The following is a 25,942-nucleotide window of genomic DNA, read 5'->3' as shown; positions in this document are numbered from 1 at the left end:
TGTGTCATTAATATATATTGTAAAAAGCTGCAGTCCCAGCACTGATCCCTGCAGTACCCCACTGGTCACCGCCTGCCACTCCGAAAGGGAGCCGTTTATCATTATTCTTTGTTTCCTGTCAGCCAACCAATTTTCAATCCAAGTTCCAATTTGGATCCCAATACCATGCGCTCTAATTTTGCTCACTAACCTCCTATGTGGGACTTTATCAATGGCTTTCTGAAAGTCCAGGTACACTACATCCACTGGATCTTCCTTGTCCATCTTCAGAGTTACATCCTCAAAAAATTCCAGAAGATTAGTCAAGCATGATTTCTCCTTCATAAATCCATGCTGACTCTGACCTATCCTGTTACTGCTATCCAGATGTGTCGTAATTTCATCCTTTATAATTGACTCCAGCACCTTTCCCACCACTGAGGTCAGACTAACTGGTCTATAATTTCCTCCTTTCCCTCTCGCTCTTTTCTTAAAAAGTGGTACAACATTAGCCACCCTCCAATCTGCAGGAACTGATCCTGAATCTATCGAACTCTCGAAAATGATCACCAACATATCCACGATTTCTAGAGCCACCTCCTTCAGTACCCTGGGATGTAGACCATCAGCTCCCGGGGACCTATCAACCTTCAGACCTAACAGTCTCTCCAAAACCAATTCCTGGCAAATATAAATTCCCTTCAGTTCAGGTCCTTCAGCCACTGTTACCTCAGGGAGATTGCTTGTGTCTTCCCCAGTGAACACAGATCTGAAGTACCAATTCAACTCTTTTGCCATTTCTTTGTTCCCTGTAATATATTCCCCTGTTTCTGTCTTAAAGGGCCCAATTTTAGTCTTAACAATTTTTTTCCCTTTCACATACCTAAAAAAGCTTTTACTATCCTCCTTTATATTTTTGGCCAGTTTACCTTGGTACCTCATTTTTTCTCTGCGTATTTCCTTCTTAGTAACCCTCTGTTGTTCTTTAAAAGCTTCCCAGTCCTCCGTTTTCTCACTCATCTTTGCTGTTATTCTTTTTTCTCTTTTGACTTTAAATGTTTCTTAAACTTCCCTCGTCAGCCACGGCCACCCATGCCTCCTCATAGGATCTTTCTTCCTTTTTGGAATGAACGGATCCTGCATCTTCTGCATTATACCCAGAAATATCTGCCATTGTTCCTCCACTGTCATCGCTGCTAAGGTATTGAACCATTGAACTTTGGCCAGCTCCTCCCTCATAGCTCCATAGTTTCCTTTATTCAACTGAAATATTGTCACTACCGATTGTACCCTCTCCCTTTCAAATTGCAGATTGAAGCTTATTGTTTTATGGTCACTACCTCCTAATGGCTCCTTCACTTCGGGTCCCTGATCAATTCTGGTTCGTTGCACAATACCAGATCCAGAATTGCCTTCTCCCTGGTAGGCTCCAGCACCAGCTGTTCTCAGAATCCATCTCGGAGGCACTCCACAAAGTCTCTTTCTTGAGGTCCAATACCTTCCTGATTCTCCCAGTCTGCCTGCATGTTGAAATTCCCCATAACAACTGTAGTAACATCTTTGCGACAGGCCAATTTCAGCTCCTTATTCAACTTACACCCTACATCCATACTACTATTTGGGAGCCTGTAGATAACTCCCAAGAGGGTCTTTCTACCCTTAGAATTTCTCAGCTCTATCCATTCTGACTCTACATCCCCTGATTCTAGGTCCCCCCGCGCAAGGGACTGAATATCATCCCTTACCAACAGGGCCACCCCACCCCCTCTGCCCGTCAGTCTGTCCTTATGATAGCACTTTGGTTTTGTGGACAAATTGATGACATTGAAATTGTTCTTCTTAGGGAAGAGAAGCTTAAAGAGGGATTTGATAGAGGTGTTCAAAATTATGAGGAGGCTCCACAGAGTTGATCGGGATCAATTATTTCTGTTGGTGGAAGGATTGAGAATCAGCAGACTTAGACGTAAAATATTTAACATAAAAGCAATGATGTCATGAGGAAAATGATATGTGTAATGAGTGGTCAGGATCTGCAATGCCTGTCCATGTGGTAGAGGCCGGTACAGTTAAGGCCTTCAAGAAATAATTACATGATAATCTGAAATGGAAAGATTGCAGGGCTACAGAGAGGTGGGTGAATGGCATTACAGTGCCACTGAAGAGTTAACGTGAACATAGGCTGAATACACAACTTCGGTGCCATATAAGTCAGATCTCACTTCATGACATCACCCATCTCCACTACTAGTTCTCTCTCTTCATCCAAAAGCCTGAACCTATACACTGAGGACCTTCCATATCTGCTTATTATGTGGTGAAAGTGCTACTTGCCACTGAGCAGCCCTGACAAAGGGTTTCAGCTTGAAACATTGATTTTCCCGCTCCTTGGATGCTGCCTGACCTGTTGTGCTTTTCCAGCCTCACAGCTATTGACTGTGACTTCCAGCATCTGCAGTCCTTACTGTCTCTAAATCTGAATGTTGTCTGGGTAATCCTGCATAAGGACTGTTTAATTTGCTGCTGACAGTGAACTTTCCCTTCCTACCTCTGAGCTCATAAGGGACAGTCATTGATGAAGCAGCTAAAGATAGTTGTGCCTGGCACACTACCCTGTGGAACTCCTGCAGAGGTGTTCTGGAGCTGAAATGATTGGTCACCTCCATTCTAACTCATGAAAGACTTAATAGTCATCTAGATTTGTTCAATATATTTGCATAGGTTGCATGACCCTCTGATATTTTACTATAAATTCTGTGTCTGATCTATTCTCTCTCACTCGCTGCCTGAGGAAGGAATGGGGGATCCGAAAGGTTGTGATTTCAAATAAACCTGTTGGACTGTAACCCAGCGTTGTGTGATTTTTGACTTTGTCTACCCCAGTCCAACACCGGCACCTCCACATCATCCAATAACCACAACCATTTTTCTTTGTGCTGGGTGTAAACTTAACCATGGGATGTTTCTCTTTGCTTCCCATTGACTTCAGTTTTGCCAGGGCTTCTGTCCTCCTGCCCAGTGAGTTGAGTTGCTTTGTCCACTTATGGACCAAGTCTGTCAAGTGTACAGGAGCCAAGTTATCTTAGCGGAAACCAAACTGAACATCAGCGAGTAGATTATTGTTGAAACAAACACCATTTAACAACTAATTCTTTTGGGAAAAAGTGAGAACTGCAGATGCTGGAGATAGAGTTAAGAGTGAGATGCTGGGAAAGCACAGCAGGTCAGGCAGCATCGAGGAGCAGGAGAGTCAACATGTCAGGCAAAAGCCTTTCATCAGGAATGAGGCTAGTGAGCCAAGGGGGTGGAGAGATAAATGGGAGGGGGGTGTGGTGGGGGAAGGTAGCTGAGAGTGCGATAGGTGGATGAAGGTGGGGATAATGGTGATAGGTCAAGAGGAGGGTGGAGCGGATGGAATATGGACACATAGGACAGGTCATGAGGGTGGTGCTGAGTTTGAAGGTTGGATCTGGGATAAGATTGCGGGAGGGGAAATGAGGAAATTGGTGAAATCCACATTTATCCTGTGTGGTTGGAGGGTCCCAAGGCGGAAGATAAGGCATTCTTCCTCAATGTGTCGGGTGATTAGCGTTTGGCGATGGAGGAGGCCCAGGACCTGCATGTCCTTGGTGGAGTGGGAGAGGGAGTTGAAGTGCTCGGCCACAGACCAGTGGGATTGGTTGGTGCGGGTGTTCCAGAGATATTCTCTGAAGCATTCTGCAAGTAAGCGTCCTGTCTCCCCAATATAGAGGAGACCGCATCGGGAGCAACAGATACAGTAAATGATGTGTGTTGAAGTGCAGGTAGAACTCTGATGGATGTGGATGGCTCCTTTGGGGCTTTGGACAGAGGTGAGGGGGTTGGTGGGGCAGGTTTTGCAATTCCTGCAGTGGCAGGGGAAGGTGCCAGAAGGGGAGTGTGGGTTAGTGGGGTGCGTAGACTTGACAATAGAGTCACAGAGGGAATTGGTCTTTACGGAATGTAGATAGGGGTGGGGAGGGAAATATGTCTCTGGTGGTGGGGTCTGTTTGTATGTGGTGGAAATTAGGGGAAGCCATTTCTGTCACCTACAAACGGACCCACCACCAGAGACATTCTTCCCTCCCCAACCCTCTCTGCATTCCGTAAAGATCAATTTCCTACATTGGGGAGACAGGACGTCTATTTGTAGAACGCTTCAGAGGTCACCTTCAGGACACCTGCACCAAACATCCCCACCACCGCGTTGTCAAATACTGGACCTCCTTCACCACCAAACCCTTACCACCCGACGCCTGGAGGAAGAACACCTCGTCTTCTGCCTTGGGATTCTCCAACCACACTGGATCAATGTGGATTTCACCAGCTTCCTCATTTCCCCACCTCACACCTTATCCCACATCCAACCCTCCAACTCAGCACCACCCTCATGACCTGTTGTACCTGTCCATCTTCCTTCTCACCCATCCAGTCCACTGTCCAATTCATTCTTTTGCTTCTCTTGTGAGTGAAAGTGAACTTGGTTGGACATTAAGTGGCCAGGTTGGAATCACCCTGTTTGATATGCACAAAAACATAGTACAGCACAGGACGTTGCACTGAACATGATGCCAAACTAAACTGATCCCTTCTGCTGCCCTTAGTTCATATCCCTCCAGTCTTTGCATGCTCACGTGCTTATCTAAAAGTCTCTTAAACCCCCATGTATTTGTATCCACTAGTCCCAGTGGCAGCGTGTTCCAGACTCCTCTGTGAAAAAGAAACTTGCCTGTCACATCTCCCTTGAACTTGCACCGCTCTCAGAACTTTACATGTTGTTGGTCCGCTCTCTTTCCCAAAGGAAATTGAGTCATTGCATTGAGGTTTTTGATGGACAAAAGGAGGTAAGGGGTAACTTGCAGAGGGTGGGGACACATGTGGATGACCGTATGATCTATTTGGACGGTGTCCTGCCCTCGGTTAGGAATTTACTCTATAAATCCGGTTCCGCAATCGGCAGCACTGAAAGTCGCTGTGAAATGAGTGGAATGGAACGGAACGGGGAGCTGGGACTTGAACCCGGGTCGCCGCCTCGCCAGACCGGCGACATGACCACTGCACCACAGTGGCTGCACGGGTTGCGAGGGGCCGCGGATGGGGAGGATGAACCTTGTGAGCGCAGCTCAGGCATTGTTTGGCTGAAGGGAGCGCGCGGGGGGGAGGGAGGGAAGAGGATGGGGGAGGAGAGTTCGCCGAGAAGCCGGGGATAGAAGCTGCAGGCGGCTGTTGGCGAGCAGAGCGCAGCCGGGCCCGGGCGGGGAGGGAGCGAGAGGATGGCGGCGGAGCTGACGGCTGAGGAGGAGCAGGTCAGTTAAAACAAAAACTCAACTCAGCCCTGATATTATGTTTAATACCGGTTTGGTTTTTTTTAAGGTGGGGAAGCCGGGGACGATGTCTCCCCCCCCCGCCCCTGTCTCGGCGGCTGTTTCCACCCCCCCTCCCTTCCCCAGGGGTAGGCCACCGTTGCCACGGCAGCCGCGGCCTATCTGGGCACCGGACCCGGGTATCGCACCCCCCCCCCCCCCCCCGGTTAAAATTGACGGCCTGCTTCACCCTTAAACAAAAAAAAACCAATTTGTCACGCTGGCCCCTGGCTGACCGTTCCTAATGGGGAGGGCAATAAAATGCCCTGAAAACCTCTTGTACTGGGGGGGGGGGGGGGGGGGGGCGATTCCACCCACCCCCACCCCCACCCCCACCCCCACCCCAATCCCAATCCCACCCACCCCAATCCCAATCCCAATCCCAACCCCAACCCCAACCCCATATCCAGGCAGCTTTCCAAATGCTGCGTTCACCCTGATTTAATGACAATTCTTTCACTCCCATCCATCAAACTTTTTTTTTGTAAAAATCGTCTTTTCTCTCTCTCCCCTTGCAGGCAGTTCTCTTTCCTGAAGGTCAGATTTGTTTTAAATCTTATATCCCACCCCCAACTTTTCTGAATGCAGTTTGAGGGGAAAATCCATTAAACCATGGAATTTTTTTTTTAAACAAAGCAAAATCTCCACAGAATCTCAAGGCTTATTGTACAGTCAAGTTTATTCTGTTATCGTGGGTGTCCTGTGTTCCTTATGAGAGCTGCCATTTACCTTCAGGAAGCTTTTGTTCTGAGGCAGTGTCAAGTGAGCAGTCACATCCCAGAGCTAAATGGATGTTAATTTCCAGAGATCCCTCCAGGTTCAGGAGCAGGAGTTTCATACTTGAGAAAGGAAAGCAGTACAGTTGGAGAGATGCCATTTCTTTGTAGCAAACTTACCATTTCCAAGCACAGTGTAAGTGGTAGACTGTGGAAGTTTGGTAGTGAACTGCCATTGATATATTTGAAAGAGCATTTTGTACAGAATCCATTTTGATCCCTTTTTGAAATCGGTACAGCTTGAGTATGCCATGAGGCATGCTTTTTAAAATAATTGATACCTTGCCGACACTGGCTTGTTCAAAACTGTGTACTTACTGTAAAATATTTTTATCAATTAGTAATAAAAACCCACATATTAACATTCTTTTCTGTTTGCTCTTTTTATTTTTGTGCTACTCAATATGTAAACATATGGCATCGTGTGATACGAAACCACGTAGACCAGGAAACGTTCTAGTGCCATTGCCTGGTCTTTCCTGAAATGGTTTCTTGCAGTTGGCACACTGTCCAAAATACTGTATTGGGGACCATTGATGAAGTGAAAAGTGTGCGAAATTGATCATTGACAGGGTTAAGGTCAGGATCAAAATCAAATCCCTTCCTCAGCCTACCTTTGCTGGGTAGGGGATTTGGATGAAGTGGGGGAGAGGTTCCAAATAATTATTTGGAGAATAACTCTGCTCCTCTAGGTGACCATGGTTTGACATCTTGATCTGTGGGGTGGGAAGAAAATACATGAAACATAGAGGTGTGCAGCATGGAAACAGACCCTTCAGTCCAACTGATCCGCACCAACCAGATATCCTAAATTAATCTAATCCCATTTGACCCACATCCTTCCAAATTCTTCATATTCATTTCCCCGTCCAAATGTCTTTTAAGTGTTGTAATTATGCCAGTCTCCACTACCACTTCCTCTGACAGTTCATTTCACACACGTACCACCCTCTGCACGAAAAAGGTGCCCTTTGGATTAATGGCATTTTTCAAAGTACTTTTATACAGCAAGTTGTCTGTTCGACAGGATGACAAATTTTTATATCTTCTGCTGAAGTTGCGGAATCCATTGAATTCCAGTGGACTTTCAAATCCAGGACTAGAAATAATAAGACAATTCATATAAGTGACAGGGAATTCATGGAAGTGTTAAATTTAGGATTGGTATTATTATCAGCTGAGGATACAGCGATGAGTACTGATGAGAAGGTTGCATTGAGCCCCTTTTTGTCATGCTTGCTGAAACAGATTTACATATATTATAGATATGCAAATTATTAATTGTAATATGCTGCACATTTATAGAACTGTGTAATTAGTTGTGTAGTATTCTAAGATATGTACATGGAAAGCAGTTGGGCATTGTTTGTGATTGTAATCATATTTATAAAATGGGTGGGAGAAATGGTTACACTGCACTGTGTATTTAAATGTTGTTGCCATTACGCATTGCTATAGTGAGTTGTAGGACTTGCGTCGAGGTGGACTTGATGATTTGGCAGAGTGTTTATTGACTTGCGTTAGATCCTGGAAAATTAAAAAAATTTCATCCTTGTTTTTAAATTCCACCATGGACTCAACCCTTATGTTCCATCTCCTCAATCTCCAGCAAACAATACACTAACTTTGTGACCATCTAACTCCAGCATCTCGATCATCTCATTCCACTGTTGGTGGCTGTGCCTTTAATTGCTAAGGACCTAAGCTCTGGGACAGGTCATTCTGTTGTAATGCACATTTCATCCATGCAATTTCACTGTAATGCAATTGATGAGTTGGGAACACTGTTTCTACAGTGCGACCTTTTAAAATGTGTGTTTGCTGACACGATTACAGCGCTATTTCAAAAGCGTGATTTTTCTGTAATGCAGGGTTGCACAAGAATGCAGCCATCCTGATATGGAAGAACTGACTGTATTCCCTTCTTGCACCTCTCTGGCTCATTATGTATTTTCCTTAAGACACTCCTTAAAATTTACCTCATTGATCAAGCTTTTGGGCATTTATTCAAATATTGCCTTATATGGCTTGGTGTCAGATTTTATTCCACAAGGCTCCCACGAACACCTTGTGTAATAGTTTGTTTCGAAGCACCTTGGAGCATCTCATGATTGAAAGATGTCATGTACTCATAAGTTGTTAATGAAGGTATAAGTTATGTTTTTTATTTTGACTCCAAGGCTACAACAATGAGGAGTTTAGATGGAGTCAGGTCATGGAAGAAATTATGGTATTAACATTACCTGATATAGTTGATAAATCTTTCAACTGGAAGCCCAGCCTATTGATCCCTGCTGCATCAGTAATAAGTAACAGCAGGATCAAGATTGAGCCTAGTTGTGATAAGCCCTATGGTTGAACAGCCTGTCAGTGTTCACCCATTCGGACGCTGCCAACCAAATGTTTCTTTTGGGGCCAGAGGAAGGCAATTCCCACCATGTTCAGCAAATGTACTTGCCCCTCGTACTATAAAAATAACTTAGAGGGGCCAAGGAAGGGTAGTGAAGATATGATATGCGTGTCTGTCAGTTTATTTATTTGCCTCTGGCTTAGGGATGTGATTTTGCTGGAAAACTGGTGGCCTGTTAATCCAATGACTGGTAGAAAACTCCTGACCAAGCCTCTAATTAATAGAAAGCTTGTGATGCTCAGTGACACAGAAACATGCTGATCGTCAATCTGCTGCATGAAAGGAACATGACTGCTTGGAAATACTGTGGGGCTGCTGTCAGTCACAGAAGAGTTGATTTATTCCTTCCTTTTTACTCTAGCTAAAGTTCCTGACTCAATGATTTTGCTGAGCATCATTTTTACAATACTTTCAGTTAGAAAATTAATCTAGTCAATGCTGGAAGCTTCTGTCTATTGTTTCAGTGAAATTGGCTAATTATTTCATTTTTCTTTTAAAAATGTTAATTTCCTGTCTAGTAAGTAGTAACTTTATCCTGTGATCTTAGGAATTTGTTGTGAAACGTAACACTTGGTATTCCTTTGGAATCCAAAAGATGAAATAGCAGAATTAGGCCATTCTTCCCAATGAGTCTGCACCACCATTTAATGAGATCTTGGCTGATCTAATAATCCCAACTGCACTTTCCTGCCTTAATACCATAACCCTGATTCCTTTACTAAGTAAAGAGCTGTCTATAGCCGCTATGAATACATTTAACAATCCAGCCCTCTGCAATAAACAATGCCACGGATTCACTGCTGTCAGAAAAAAACCTCCCCCATATCTGTATCTTACGCTGAGATAGTTTTCCTCTGGTCTTATTCTTGCCCACAAGTGGAAAGATTTCCCCACATCTACCCTGATTGTTTCATGATTGATTCCTCTCATTCTTCTAAACTCCAATGTGTACAGGCACCTCAATCTCTCCTCATAGGAAAATCTCTCCATACCCAGAATCAGTCTACTGAATCTTCCCTGGACTGTCTCCAATGCCAAAATATCTCCCCTTAGATAAGGGGCAAAACTGTTCACGGTATTCCAGGTGTGGTCTGAGTAGTGCCTTGTATATTTAGCAAAGCTTTCCCATTTTTACACCCTTCCCATTGAAATAAAGTCCAATGATCAATTTGCCTTCCCTATTACCTGCTGACCTTTTTGTGGCTTTTTGAGAATCATGTATGAGGACACTGAAATCCCCCTGTACTGCAGCTTTCTGCAGTATTCCCCAATTAAATAATATTCATCTCTTCTATTCTTCTTGCTAAAGTGCATAACTTCACACTTTCCTGTGTTGTGTTCCATCTGCCAAATTTTTGCACACTGATTTAGTCTGTGGATTCCTTGTGCCATCTTCATTAGTTGTCACGACACACCTGGAATACTTTTATGTCTTTCAAAACTTGACAATAGTATTTCACTTCCATCATCTGTGTCATGAATATATATTGTAAATAATTGTGGCCCCAGCACTGAACAAGCTGTCATCCTGAAAGAGTCCCTTTATCCCAACTCTGTCTTCTATCCACGCTAATATACTACCTCCATGCGTTCTACCATTTCAAACACTTTTTCGAAATATGAAATATAAAAATATTATATCTTCCGTGTCCCCTTACCCATCTGGCTTGCTACTTTCTTAAAGAACTGCAATAAATTTGTCATACATGATTTCCTCTTGATTAATTCATGCTAACTTTGCTTGATTCTATTATGGGTGACTGTCTGTCTGTTTGTATATTCTAACAGTGGCTGTGAGGAATTCTGCTGTGTGCTCCAGTTTCATACTGTAGTCTAAAGATGTGCCGGTTAGGGGGATTGGCCATGCTAAGTTGCCCTGTAGTGTCCAGAGATGTGCAGGTTACATGGGTTAGCCATGGTAAGTGCTGGGTTACGGCGATAGAATGGGTCTTGGGTCTGGGCGGGATGCTGTTCACAGGGTCAATACAGACTTGATGGACAAAATGGGCCAATACGGGATTGATGGGCCAAATCTATCTACACTGTAGGAATTATATGATTCTTCTGAGTGTTTCTGGCAAGACTGGCATTTATTTGAGTCAGGAGTCATGTGTTGGTCAGACTAGAGGTCTTGCTAAACTGTACATGACACTACTTGGACATAATTTGGAATGCTGTGAACTGTGTTGGTTCCCTTAGCTTAAAAAAAATCTACTGACATTGGAGGCGGTCCAGAGAAGGTTCATTCGACTGATACCAGATGTGGAAGGATTGTCTGCTGAGGAGAGGTTGTGTAGGTTGGGCTTTACTAATTGGAGTTTAGAATAAATGAAAGGTGACCTGATTGAAACATCTAAGATTACTAGAGCGCTTGATAGTGTAGATATGGAGAGATTGCTCCCTTTTGTGGGAGAGTCTAGGACCAGAGAGCGTAATCTCAGAGAGAGGGATTGCTCATGTAAGACAGAGACAAGGAGCAATTTTTTATCTCTCAGCATCTTGGTAGTGAATCAGTGGAATTCTTTACCTCAGGGGACTGTAATGGTTGGATCATTAAGTTTATTCAAGGCTGAGATCGACAGGTTTTTAATCAGCAAGGGTATCAATGGTTATAAGGAATAGGCAGGAAAGTGAAATCGAGGACCATCAGATCAGCCATGATCTCATCAAATGTTAGAGCAATTAGCCCTCTTTTGCTCCTACATCTTCCTGTATTAGCAGATTTCCATTGTCGAGGATATTATTGAATCAGATTTTTTTGTATACCAGTTGCAGGTAGTTCTATGATCAATATTACTAGTACTAACTTTTAATTCCAGATTTATTACTTGAATGTCAATTCCACCAAACACCAGGGTGGGATCAGAACCTATATCCCCAGAGCATAAGCCTGCACCTCTGGACTACTAGTCCAGTGATTGGACATGTGTGCTCATGTCGGTGGAGTTATCGTGCTTGCGGAGTGGCTGCTTTCGGCTGTAGTCATGCAAGGGATCGGTAACTAAGCAAAATTGGAATGTTACAGTGCTGCGGGGGCAGTGTGCCTATCCTTGAGTTGTTCAAGGCTGTTTTAGGCAGACCAGTGGAAAATGTTCTAAGGCACAGTATTGCAGTGCCGAATAAAATGGGAAAGTCACTGCTGTTACGTGAATAAATCTGCCTTAAAACCAGTTCCTTTAACCAAATGTAAAATCACATCTCTTAATATCTTTTCTGTTGGCAGGGCGTAGCCTTTTCTCTGGTAATGTGGTTTGCTTAGAACTGTTTTTCTGCCTTAGAAATATTAAGATTTACAAGGATGCTGCCAAGGTTGGCGGATTTGAGCGACAGGGAGAGGCTGAACAGGCTGGGGCTGTTTTCCCTGGAGCGTCGGAGGCTGAGGGGTGAAGAGGTTTACAAAATTATGAGGGGCATGGATAGTTTAAATAGACAAAGTCTTTTCTCTGGGGTTGGGGAGTCCAGAACTAGAGGGCATAGGTTTAGGGTGAGAGGGGAAAGATATAAGAGACCTAAGAGGCAACCTTTTCACACAGAGGGTGGTACGTGTATGGAATGAGCTGCCAGAGGATGTGGTGGAGGCTGGTACAATTGCAACATTTAAGAGGCATTTGGATGGGTATATGAATAGGATTGGTTTGGAGGAATATGGGCCGGGTGCTGGCAGATAGGAATAGATTGGTTTGGAATAACTGGTCGGTATGGACAGGTTGGACCAAAGGGTCTGTTTCCATGCTGTACATCTCTATGACTCTAATTATTTTAGGTCTTTTGTATCCAGCACCTGAAAAGAATGACTATGGTTAGATTAACACTCCCCTGCCAGCTCAACCAACCCACACCTATATGAATTTTCAGGAGTGAAAGGAATACCAGGAGGTTGTTGACTAGCCAGTTAATTGCCTTCGCTGCTATTTCACCCTCACCAGGGAAAGCCTATGTCAAGTGGGTAGCTCAGCAGCTTTATATTTGAATGTTGCTTTTGGGCTAGAGGGATCAACTTCCTTTTGTGGTCTATTGGAGGATCCCCCCACTTCTTGAAGATCACACTTTCTCCGTTTACCCTCCCCTGCAATCTTTTAAACCCGGCCCATCACTCCTTTCACCTGACCTGACATCTTGATCTAGCTGCTGGGGGCAAAGAAAATGGATTTCATTCCATTTCTGTTGTCCATTTTGGCTCAGTAGGGAGCCCTTTTGCCTCTGAATATTGAGGATTCATGTTCTGCTCCACGAACTTCTGCCCAAAAACCAAGGCCAATACTGCAGTATGGTATCAAGGGAACACTGCTCTGTCAGAACTCCTGTCTCTCAGATTAGAGATTACTTTGAGGCCCTCTGCCTCAGGTGAGTATGTTGAAGAGTATATGGGGCTTATCTCTACCCCTTAATCCACATCACTCAAAAAAACCAGATAATGTGCTTATTATCACACAGCTGTTTTGTGAGAGATCTTTTACTGGAAATTGCTGCAACACTTTGTAAGCTCCAGCAGTGACAGTACGTCAAAAGTGACATCTACTGAGGCCGTGAAAGGCACTTTGGAAATGCAAATCTATCTTTCTTTTAATGGAGCTTGTGAACAACGCATAAAATGTGTGCCTCAATGATCTTTTTATACTACACTGGATTTAAGAGGTTTGAATAGTCTCCTCAGTCACACAGTTCTTGAAAAGTGGCTGCTCTGCCAGGTTATTGGTTTCATTCTTCATGAGGTCAGCGAATCAATGGCAATGTGTAAAATAACAACATTGACTGAGCTAATGTTTCACTATCATTGTCTGACTGCCCAGATGCCACAACCCATTGACTGGCTGCCTTAGAATGACTGGCAAGCAGTTTCACAACTCCCAGAGTCGGACAGCTGCCTGCATGTTTTCATTCCCACTGCATGAAAATAATTGAACACAAGTGTTCTTATTTGTGCCCAATTACATGGGGAGTTGTCAGTTTCAGTCTGGGAATCTGTGAATGGAGGTGATACAGTTCCTAGTGGCAGAATAACTGGAGACTGAGATGAATTGGTTTGCGGTTTCCTATTGACTGAATGGCCAAATGGCAGCAAAGACCTTGACTTGCCAGTGAGTAATGGATTTAATTGACCAGTGGCTGAAGTAACTGGTAGGATATGGTACAGATTTGGTGCCACGCTGCTCCTCTGCCACTGAGAATATATTTTTGGGCTTCAGTTTTTTGTAAGGCAAATGTCTGCGGAATGAAATCTGGTTTTAATTGCTCCATACTTGGCAGCTGTGCCTTTGGTTGCTTCAACTGCATGAACCAGAATATCCTCCTCAAACCTGCCTATGTCTTTCTCCTGCTTTCAGATGCTACTTAAAACCTACCTCTGGAAACAAGCTTTTGGTCACTTGTCCTAAAATCGTTTTTGACTCAGTGTCACATTCAGCCTTGAGGCACTTGCGTTAAAAGGTTTATATAAGCTAGTTGCAGCTTTCAGGTCCAGCTTGACTTGGGCCATCAGTGCACAATGCAGTGCTGTCTGTTCTGATTCATTTTTGTTTAGGAGCAATTTCTGTAATGCCTCTTTCTAAATTGATTTTTTTTTCTTATGTGCAATTGAATATACTTTGAACAAAGTTTTCATCCGTATAGCACCTTCAGACATCTGAAAACATTTTACAACCAACAAAACACTTGTGTAGTATTATCATAGTTGTTTTGTAGGAATTGTGGCAACTAGTTTGTACAGAGTAAGTGAGACAACAGCAATGTGACAATGACCAGATGATTTTTTTTTTAAAAATGTGATTTTTGAGAAGTACACGATAATTCACTAGTGGCCAATCTATAATTGTTAGTAAAAATGAACCTGTACCTAGTGAGATTAAGTTTTAATTGTTGGTTCCATCATTTGTAATCCACCTTTGTTTTAAAACAAATTAACTTCTATCTAATCCGATCAAAATAATTACCTGCTTGCAGTGTGTCTGAAGTTATGTTTTTGTCATTTGAGGCAGATATTGGGACATATCAGAAGGTAAAAAGGGCAAGGTTTTGGGAGAATTTGGAGAGTTTCTAAGAAACTATTACCGAGTCAGGAAGGAAGCATTTTTTTGGTTAGACTTGGGTAATAAATAACTTTGTATTTTTTTTAATGTCCACAGCAGGCACATAGATGTGGTTCAAAGAAACAAATTTATGAAAACAAATAAATTAACATGTTATGGAAGTACAGCTCTTTATTGTCCAACTGCTTCACATGTGGCTTTTTATAGTGAAGGCGAAGGATGATCTATATTAGGGCACTAAATAATTTTTCTTTTTTTGATGACTCTCTTCTGACCTAGACTAAAGGCCTTGCAAGTTGGTCATTGGTGGCCCTGCTTCATGTTGGCTGTCACCCAAGTCAGATCTCATTCTGAAAAAAAGGTCCTCACCCGGTGACTCCTTCAATGTCAGCACTGATTGGCTCACTCAGAATAATAATATGTTAAGCCAATCAGTAATAAACCCAGGAGAGAACCATCCTGTCATTTCAGCAAAAAGCTCTGCCCATCACATTTATGGAGGCGACTTTTCTCCCATTGGTCACAATTTTGGGTTGAGTCTACCTGCTACTGCCATGTTTTGATCATTGATCTACAATTTTAGTCAAATGTTTTATCCTATGTCTGTACACAATATATTTAACCAAAATGTTTTTCATAAAATATGCAGTGCTGTTGGTTTAAAGCATTCTTTAAAACCTGATCAAACTTAATAAAAACCGAAAGAACTGCAGATGCTGTAAATCAAAAACAAAAACAGAGTTGCTGGAAAAGCTCAGCAGGACTGGCAGCATCTGTGAAGAGAAATCAGAGTTAATGTTTCAGGTCTGGTGACCCTTCCTCAGAACCTGATTCTGGCAAACTTGTCTGCTTTCCCTCTGGAGGCTGGGGTGCAGTGTTAGGCGGTCATGTTCTGTACTTTTCTGTTTGTTCTGGGTTTCCGGGGAAGTATTTTGTGTTAGCAACATCCTCTTCTCCTTGCTGCCAGATATTTAAAGCCTATGTTGGCCAGAGTTTCTGTCCCATGTCCTCATTCCTGGACGTGCCATTGGGTTCGAAGCCAGGAGGAAACATGATTGCTTTGTTGCTCAGCTTCTCCAGTTGAATAGCATGCAAGTGCTGTGTGACAGCAGCGATGATGTAGATTACAGCATCTGTACATATGGGATCCCCCTCCCCATCCTCGCCATCATCCTGAGACGCAGACACTGGTCACTTCCTCATCACTCCTTGACATTTTGGCTGAAAAGTAATGCGTGTCTTGTGTAATATAAAACTGATGACAGTAATCACTGGCATTAGTTAAAACTGTATTGTGAGTTGTGTCTCAGTGGGGAGCATTTGTGTTTGAGTTACAAGGTTATGTGTTTAAGCCTCGCTCTGTTTTGAAGAAAAGTAGACAAGGTCTCCGTGCTGTCCTGATCAATACTTATCAAAAGAGAGGTACAGCACAGGAACAGGTCCTTTGTCCCTCCAAGCCTGTGCCAATCATCATTCCCCCAACTAAACTAAAATAAAACCAAACCTTCTGCCCTTGTTTGGTCTGTATAACCTCTGTTCCTTCCTACTCGGTGGCAGTGTGTTCCAGGCTCCTACCACACTCTGTGTGGAAAAACGTCCCTCACACATCTCCCTTAAACTTCCCCATCTTACCTTGAACCTGTTCCCCCTTGTAATTGAAACTTCGACCCTGAGAAAAACCCTCTAACTATCCCCTTATCTACGCCTCTCATAATTTTGTAGACCTCCATCAGGTCTCCTCTCAGCTGCCATCTTTTCAGTGAAAACAATCCTAGTCTTTTTAACCTTTCCCCATAGCCAATGTCTTTGAGACCAGGCAACATCCTGGTGAACCTTCTCTGCACTCTCTCCAAAGCTTCCACATCCTTCTGGTAGTGTGGTGACCAAAACTGCACACAGTACTCCAAATGTGGCCTTGCAAGGGATTTTTTTTATTGCTGCAACATGGCTTGCCAACTCTTGTACTCCATGCCCTGGCTGATAAGGCGGCATATGGCATGCTTGTCTTCAATCACGTTTCCCACCTGTGTTGCCACTTTTAAGAAACTATGGACCTGCACGCCCAGATCTGTCTGTATGTTCATGTTCCTAATGGTTCTGCCGTTTACAGTGTAATTCACACCTAAATTTGATCCTCGAAAATGCATCACTTTGCATTTGTCTAGATCAAGCTCCATCGGCCATTTCTGTGCCCAAGTCACCAGTCTGTCTATATTCTGTTGTATCCTTTCACAAATTTCAGTACTGTCAGCAACTCCACCAGTTTTGTTTCATCTGCAAATGTATTAATCTGATCACCTACATTTTCCCCCAGATCATTTATATATATTAACAACAGAGAACCTAAGACTGATCCCTGTGCAACACCACTAGTTACCGGTCTCCATTCTGAAAAACACCCTTCTGTTGCTACCCTCTGTCTTCCATGACCAAGCCAGTTTTGTATCCATCTCGCCAGTCTACCCTGAATCCCAAGTGATTTCAATTTTTGTACCAATCTGCCTCGTGGGACTTTATCAAATGCCTTACTAAAGTCCATTTAAGCTTACATCCGCAACCCTTCCCTCATCAATTGTCTTTGTCACCTCTTCAAAAAGAATTCAATCAGATTGGTGAGACATGACCTTTACCCACCACCAACAAAATCATGCTGCCTGTCACTAGCGAGTTCATTTTCTTCCAGATATGCAGATATCTTGTCCCTCAGTATCTTCTCCAAGTGCTTCCCCACCACAGACATCAGGCTACCATTTCCTGGATTATCGCTGCTTCCTTTTTTTTGGCTAACAACATTGGTTAAACTTCGGTCCTCTGGAACCTCTCCTGTGGTCAGTGAGGATGTAAATATATCTGCTAATGCCCCAGTTAGTTCTTCTCTTGCCTGTCACAGTAACTTGAGATAGGTCTCACCTGGCCCTGGGAACTTGTCTACCTTCATTTAACATCAGAAAAGCAGACTTTCTGGTAACTTTCACTTAGTGGGAGTGATCTGCATGTTGACCTACCTCTTAAAGTGGCTACACTTTACAAAAGCACTTTGTCTATAAAACGCTTCAGGACATTGAGTTAATGAAAGATGAATATGTAAGTGCAAGTCTTCCTTTGAATATTATTGACCAGGTTGTTTTTACATTTCAGTGCTAAACATGTTCTGGTGTTTGCATGGTAAAGTTGCTGCAGTTTTTCAAATTGGTAAATGTCTGCTGACATGACTTCTGTATTAGCAGCATGTTCATGTCATACCTTAACTTGACTAACTTTTTAGCAATATCTGACTGTCTATCTAGCACATCCATCAGTGTTTAAGAGATGGACGTCCCATGTTTTATCCTACAAATTCGGATTCAGTCAAGCAAAAAAAAAAGTGAAATATTTTAAAATAGAAAGCACACCTCAATGAGTGAAAGAGCCATAGAAAATGACACGAGAATTTGATTTTGTGTGAGTAAATATTTGAGTTAATCATGCTAACCTGATGAGTTTGTTTTGAAGCTGCAGAAGGCAGACAGCACTGTTAAACTTCATGTAGATTGGTGTTTTACAGGTGTCGTATCCAAAGGCATTGAAAAAATGTAGGTGTCTGTAATGAATTGTTCTTGTTTTAAGAAACTAAAATGTGTTGTTTGCTGGATGGGAACATATATTGAAGACCCAGCCATGAGGAGGTAGTTTTGATACATTGTGGTATATTGGAGTGCTCGGACTGTACAGATTGCTAAGTCATAGATTAGCTTGTGGTCCTTTTACAGATCATTATCTTGTTATTTTGTGGGTGATTTTGAGTAGAGCCAGGTGCTTCCTGCTCAGAAAAATTGTCTCTTGGGTAATTGGGGGATGGTGTCAGCCTTTTCTGAGTCAGTTTCAAGTTGTTGAAGGTTTCATCATTGACTGTCTGCCCTCTTGGGGCCAGGCATTGTGGGTGGGTTGAAGATGAAAGGAGTCTGAGGATGGGTTGAGTAGGGCCTGTACTGTTTGGAATTTAAGCGAATGAAAAGCATCCTTCTTAAAACATAGAAAATTCTTATTGTACCTGACAGGGTAGATGCAGCAAAAGTATTTTCCCCTTGAGGCACAGTTGAGGGTCAGAGGGCATAATCTCACAATAAAGTGTCTCCCAGGTGTGGCACAGATGAGGATTTTTTCTGAGTGGAGTGAATCTGTAAAATTCTGTCGAGACTGTGTCTTTAAGTGTACTCCAAGCTGAGACGCACAGATTTTTAATCAGTAAGGGAATTAAGGCATCTGGGAAAAGGCAGGAAGTGCAGTTGAGAATTATCTGATCAGCCGTGATCTCATTGAATGATAGAACAAACCTGATTGTGCTGAAGGGCCTCCTTCTGCCCCTATGTCTTGTAGTCTAATATCTTTCCTCTTTTCCCAATCCCTTCTCTCTCAAAATCAGACTGAAGTGATAATGTACTGAACATCTGAATAGCACTTTCATTTATATTTATAGACTACTTACAACTCAGAAGGAGACCACAGTATCTGTGCTGACTCCCTTTCTGCCGAGTTAAGGAAAACACTAACCTCATTGACAAAACATCTTACTGTGGATTAGTCTTGCTACCATGCTGTAAGAGATAATCACTCAGTCAGATCTAACCCTTTACACAATAGTCTGAGCAGAGAAACTAAACAAGGGCAGCCTTTGCAATGGCAGTGACTGGGGGTTGTGTAGTGCTACCTTACTGCAAAAGATAACTACATAGGTATTTAAGCAGAAGGTAGGGGGATTTATGTTGTGTACAGTTGGAGAAATAAACACATTTAGTCCATTAGTTAATTGAGTCATGGTTGATCTGTATCTTAACTCCATTTATCTGCCTTGCTTCCATATGCCTTAATACCTTTGCCCAGAAAGTCTGTTTTGATGTTTTCAGTTGACTGTTGTACCTCATTCCTCCCACTTAATCTCACAACCTTTTGGAAGAACAGTATTCTGGATTTCCTTTGTGTGAAGAACTGTTTCCTGACATCATCATGTTATAAGACAATTCCTTAAAATTCATTTAAAAACACCTTAAAAATTAATGTTGAAATTAGAGTCATTAGGTTTCAGGCTTCCCTTCAGGCCATATTAGATGATGACAAATGATAGTTGAAACTTTATTGCTGGAACAGCACAGCAGGTCAGGCAGCATCCAGGGAACAGGAGATTCGACGTTTCGGGCACAGGCCCTTCTTCCTGAAGAAGGGCCTGTGCCCGAAACGTCGAATCTCCTGTTCCCTGGATGCTGCCTGACCTGCTGTGCTGTTCCAGCAATAAAGTTTCAACTTTGATCTCCAGCATCTGCAGACCTCACTTTCTCCTCGATGACAAATGATATCCCTACAAACATAACTAAACCATCAGCTTGGACTAGAACCTGCAAATCTTGCAAAGAAAACATGGATGCACTCACTGGATTGTGAGACGTTATCTCAGCAACTTCTTGCTTTCCTGTTCTAATTTTGACTGAAGCCAGAAGAATCTGAATTCGATCTTTTTTTTTGAAAAGTAACTAAAAATGATTTGCTGAATAAACAATTTACAAAATCAGTCAAGGTTGTAAAGAGTTTGCGTTATTGTAGCATTTGGTCATGCCCTCAAGACATTATTAAGGACTATAAAAAGCTTTACATTTTGAAGTGCATTCCATTATATTGTAGGTGAATCAGCTCCCAATTTATACAAGTCAAGGTTCTCAATAAATATCGAGATGGCCCTTCTGGTTATGTTGCCCAGGGCACTAAGTTGTTCTCCATTCTCAGGACATTTTGTACTGTTGAGCAGACAGATTTTAAAAGGCTTGTTCTTTTTTAAGGTTTGCAATTTAAGATTTGCAATGTATGGAGCTTGCTAAATAGGTGACACAGTGCAGAAAAAGCCATTTGGTTGGTCCCTAAAGGTGCACTAATCCCAATTTCCTGCACTTGTCCCGTACCCTTGAATGTTGTGATATTTGAAATACTCTTTCAAATATTCTTTAAAGGTTGTAAGGTTTCTAGCCTTCAGGCAGTGCATTCCAGATTCTCATCATATGCTGAGAGAAAAAACTTTCTCCCGAATCTCCTGTCCCTTATCCTAAAACTGTGCCTCAAGGGGAATAGCTACTCTCTATTCCTGTCTGTATCCCTCATAATCTTGTACACCTTCATTCCTGAAGAAGGGCTTATGCCCGAAACGTCGATTCGCCAGTTCCTTGGATGCTGCCTGACCTGCTGTGCTTTTCCAGCGACACATTTTCAGCTCTGATCTCCAGCATCTGCAGTCCTCACTTTCTCCACCTTAATCATGTCCACTTTCAGTCTTAGCTCCTACCATAGCGTGCCTCAGAGTCATATAAAGAATATTTAATAGCTTCCAGTCTTGCACCATGACCACTGGATGTGATGTTATGCTATTGCTGTTGCTAAAAGATACTTGTTTGTTTTAAAGGAGATGTGCGAGGTAAGTTTTTTTTTCACAGAGGGTAGTAGGTGCCTGGATCACATGGCAAGGGAGATGGTGGAAGCTTATATGGTAGCCAAGTTTGAGGTATTTAGACAAGAACATACAGAGAATAGAGGGATAAGGACCACATGCAGGCAGATGGGATTAACTTAGAATAATGTCATGGATTGCACAGATATGGTGCACCATTCCTGTAATGTACTATTCTGTGTTCTTTCTTTTTATTGGTTTGCACCATGTAAATCAATCTTCTGATCATTGAGATGCTGTAAAACATTGGCTTTAGTAGAGGCAGTTGCAGAAAAATATAGTTGGAATAGTTGAGGTTCTTTAATTGCTGTTGGAGGTTTATGGTATTGACAGTCATCCCTTTGTTGCAGAGGCTATAGTTTCTAGCTACTGGTATCTTTCTGCCTTGACCTAGCATGGTCATTGCAATGGTTGGTTCCTTGCTAAGTTTGTGAATAAAGCTCCTTCATCTCCCTTGGTCATCAGAAAATCCCCTGGCAGACTCAACAAAAGATATGTTCTGCTCCCCTGCTCTGCTGTGCTGACTTTCATGTCCTCTCTGCCACTACTCAAGCATATGAGAGATCCAGTCTGATTGGACAGGCAGCTTCTCTCCAATTCTATTTTGTTTTTTAGGATGATTTTATCTGCTTTCATGTTTATCATGGATGGTATTTTGACCCACACAGACCAAAAGGTAACAGCCTAATTACGGTTTCTGATGAACCACTTGATCTTAGCTGGAGTAGTATAGAGTTCTTTTTCAGACCACTTGCCTCCTCGTCAGAAGGTGTGCGAAGAGCTACTTCGCTGAAGTTTCTCACTCCGAGGACCAATAAAATTTCTGTTCTATCCAACAAAAAAAGAATCTGTCAACTGATAAACAGTACTTTTCGTACAATCTTTTTTTAAGAGGGAAGTTAGGGTTAGTTCAGAGTATACAGGATCAGCTGGGTTCTGCTTTGGCTATCTGTACCTCCTGTATTGGCCAAGAACACAATCAGTGCATGAGTCACATACCTCAAGGTCAAGTAGAGCCTTGACGTTCTTTGTCTTTGCCACTAAAAGACAGTGAGTGTTTTCTTTTCATTCCAGTTCGTTGTAACTTGGCTGCTTGTGACCAGGCCTGTGGGTGATGCATCTATCAATTACTGTTCTGGGAAGCCCAGGCTACAGTGTGGTCAGTTTGCAGAAAATGTTCAAGGTCATGTGGCTAGGAAATTAGTGTTGCAACTATGTTTTTTTTTCCAGAAATCTGGGCAGAAAGTACTTTGAGGTTCATCTTTACACATCATAAGGGATGTGGAGAGGCGTGTTGCCTTTCTTTAGAAAAAAACTTACTACTTCCCAATTTATTTTACATGAGCAGTTTTGTAAAATGAATCATATTGTACAACTGTGGAAGAAAACCCTGATGTTCAGCATTTTGCAGTAGAGGATATTACTGCTCCCTGCTGTCATTGATTTTCTTATTTTGGTTTCCCCATTTTTAAATTTTATCCTTGAGAAAGGACGTTATTAAACAGAAAAGGGTACGGAAATGATTTACAAGTATGTAACTGTGACTGAAGGGTTTGAGTTATAAGGAGAGGCTGGATAGGCTGGGTCTTCTCCTCTTTAGAGAGTAGAAGGCTGAGGGATGACCTATAGAGGCTTGTAAAATCATGAGGGGCAGAGATAAGATGAATGACCAAGGTCTTTTCCCTGGGGTAGGGGGAGACCAAAACTAGAGGGCATATCTTTAAAGTGAGAGGGTAAAGATTTAAAAGGGACGTGAGGGGCAATGTCTTCACACAGAGGGTGGTCAACTGCAGAGGAAGTGGTGGTGGTTGATACAATTAGAACATTCAAATGGCATCTGGATGTGTATATATGAATAGGAAGGGTTTAGTGGGACTAGGCCAAATGCTGGCAATTGGGACTGGGTCAGGTTGGGATAGCTGGTTGGCATGTACAAGTTGGACCGAAAGATCTGTTTCCCTGCTGTTTGACACTATGCATTATAAGCCAGCCATCCAGCTAACTGACTCGAGACCACTTGCAATGAATAAGACTGTGCCCCTCTGATCTTGATAATGGAGTTTGCACAGAACCTAAGAATATTCATCAGAAGCTGCCTGCCATTCTGACCCTCTATTGTGGGCTGGTAATGCAGTGCAAGCAGAAACATTGTTTGTGGTGCATTTTAGTTCCTCAGGTGTCTCCACATCAGTCTACCCTTCAATTGTTCCAACTGCAACAATTGGAAACCTTGTCAGACAAAAGAATGCGCACTGAATTTTGTGAGGCATCTTGTGATAGAATCCTTGCAGTGTGGAAGCAGGCCATTTGATCCATTGAGGCACACCAGCCCTCCAAAGGACAGCCTGCTCAGACCCATCCCACTACCCTAACCCTGCATTTCCCAGACTCATCCACCTAACCTGCGCATATTTGGATTGTGGGAGGAAACCAGAACACCCGGAGGAAAGCCAGGGAGAATATGTCTGCCCGGTCGGTCGCCTGAGGTTGGAATCGAAACTGGATCCCTGGTGCTGAAAAGCAGCAGTGCTGGTCATTGTGCTAGCCTAGTGATTGCCTCTTCTGCTGCATAGTCTTTTGTCACGTTTCAGGTTTACTTCAGTCAATGGTTATTTTCAGGTTCTGTGTATTTAGAATAATTGCCGTTTTTTTTTGTGCTGACTAATTAATTTGCGTGAGATGCTAAGTGACACCAAATTTTTTTCAAACCAAATAAGCTCATTGAGTAATGAGAACCTCAAATTCCTGCTTTGAGTGAAAGGAACTAGATAGGATAAAATTATTGATCAAAGGAGATTCTCTCGTTCAAAAATGGAAACCTTTCTGCTGCTGCTCAGCTGCTTTATTTGGATAAAAGAGAAGTTTCAGTTTTCTGTTGATAGTTTGAAACTCCAGAACCAAACATTGAAGAATGATGAGCAGCTACATTTTCTTCCTCTACAGAGCTTCACCTTGTTAGTTTAAAAAAAAACACACTTGTTTAGTTATGAACAGAAATCACATTACTCTCACTGGATATTGGGGAGAGTGCTCTGATATACTGTCTGAGGGTGTTATCACTTTTGATTTTGAAAGTGCAGTATTTCTCCAGTTATGAATAAGATATTTCACGTGTTTTGGTTGTGGGAGCACGTGAGTCATACTTGTGGTTCTCTGTGTTTTAGGCTGGAAGTAACAACTTAAAATCAACGAGGCACCATCCCTCCCTTGAGGCACACAACCAATTCATGCTGTATTGCTTCTATTCTTGGACCCAAATGCTGTAAAAGAACCAAATGCTGTGCGTCCTTCAGACTGAACTACTAATCCTAAAGACCACCAGCAAAATGGCCAGCAGAAAGCTAAAACAATCAGAGACCCGACAACTCTTAGTTCTCAGATCAGTGATTTTCTTTTGTTTCTGATCAATATCCAAGACTTTGTTGTTCATGAATTAAGTGTTTGGAAGTTGGAGGGAGTGTTGGGAGAATGTGGTGAATGGAAAGGAGTTATGTTGCTCCTACTGTGTTTCTTTGCTTCACCACAGCAACTGTCAAAGCACTGCAAAAGGCAAACATCTTAATTGTGAATTTTGTGAACATGAGACAGAGGGAGAGGGAAAGGAAAAAGGGGGCTCTCAGGCTCACTAATTTGCAGCAATCTAATATGAGACCAGGTATAACAATACCATGGACCTCCAAGGGCACTTGTGGTGAAGAGTAGTCTCTCTACCTCTGAGCGAAGAGGCTCAAATTCAAGTCCCAACTGCTCCAGTAACATCTTTGAACAGGTCGATTTAAATAGCTTGCACGGGGCTCCACTGTCAGAGGTTCAAGGAATATCATACGGTTATAGTCATAGAATTTAGGGAATGATACACTTTCACAGTCTGCACATACATAATTGGATAAACTATTTTGGAGACTGTGGAATAAGGAAATCAATACTGAACAAAAATGCCCTTTAAAAATCTCACATTTTCAGTTCTCTGCCTGTGGCTTGTGAAATGAGCTATTTGATGCTGGTCCATTAGGAGATTTGGGTTAATAAAGAACTTGTTGTGTAATGATTAAATTGTGTTGACTTAACAGACTTTATTCTTGTAATTCAATATTGTGAAACTTGGGTCCAACACTTCTCAAAGCACTGTTTCCTGAATAATTCTTTGGTCAGCATCTTGCAGTTTATCTTCTGACACACTGATGTGTCTTTATGGGACATTTCCCAGCACTTTGAACATTTAATGTTGCCAGCAGTTTTCTGAACAAATTTCTCTGAACTGATAGACTCCCCATGGATTTCCACCCCTTCAACTGTGAGATTATCATATTGATAGCAGGGATTGTAAACTGCAGATTATTTTGCAGGAAGTATGTACGTGCATTAGCTTTATTTCATTATGATGGTTTCACCAACAATATTTCCTGATGGGGCAGCATTTTGAAGACTACATTTAATACCATGTCCTGAGTTTTGGATGGGTCTTGAGCAGGAGTTGGTGAAAAAAGTGGGAAATAAGCACAGGAATTGGCCTTTGAGACCACTGAGCCTTTGCTGCCGTTCAATGCGATCAGCTCCCCCTAATGCTTAGAAGTTGAGCTTTCCATGTCTAATAACACAAGCAAACAGTGTGCGGGCTTAGATCTTATTTCCAAAGCTGTTTTTTTTTCCCCCAGGAGAAGGTCACAAGCTAGTCCGTCACTAGATATGACCGCTTCAGGTAGGTTACTGAATATCAAGCATGGCTGACCAGGAGACTGATACACTGTTTAACAAATTCCATTAGTATAGTAGAAGGATTACCATATTAATAATTCATCTGTTTGACCATGTTATGAGTGCAGTTTCTGTTGTTCCTTGATTGGGACTTGAAACCGAAAGTTTCTGGTTAACGGGTCAGAATGCTACCCTCAGAGACCTGTGTTGTA

General features: G+C 42.5%; 1 protein-coding gene across 2 annotated transcripts in view; it reads left to right on the top strand.

The window, feature by feature from the left end:
• The first annotated feature begins 5,215 nt into the window (after positions 1–5,215).
• The window catches only part of ptpn9a (protein tyrosine phosphatase non-receptor type 9a), a 240,778-nt gene continuing 220,051 nt past the window's right edge, over positions 5,216–25,942 (top strand). Inside the window, exons 1-2 of one of the 2 annotated variants that reach the window (XM_087982140.1) lie at positions 5,216–5,300; positions 24,200–24,315. Coding sequence is in view for 1 of the 2 variants with exons in the window: in XM_043680532.2 (XP_043536467.2) it covers positions 5,268–5,300 (33 nt within the window). In the remaining variant the exon portion in view is untranslated. The remainder of the gene's footprint in view (positions 5,301–24,199; positions 24,316–25,942) is intronic. The other variant, XM_043680532.2, reaches the window with a different exon arrangement.

This window comes from Chiloscyllium plagiosum, unplaced genomic scaffold (genome assembly GCF_037043375.1).
Source record: "Chiloscyllium plagiosum isolate Xiang-an unplaced genomic scaffold, Cpla_swu_hap1 HiC_scaffold_42, whole genome shotgun sequence".
Classification (NCBI taxonomy): domain Eukaryota; kingdom Metazoa; phylum Chordata; class Chondrichthyes; order Orectolobiformes; family Hemiscylliidae; genus Chiloscyllium; species Chiloscyllium plagiosum.
Note: the sequence above shows the minus strand (reverse complement) of the source record. Positions and strands in the feature narration are given on the sequence as shown.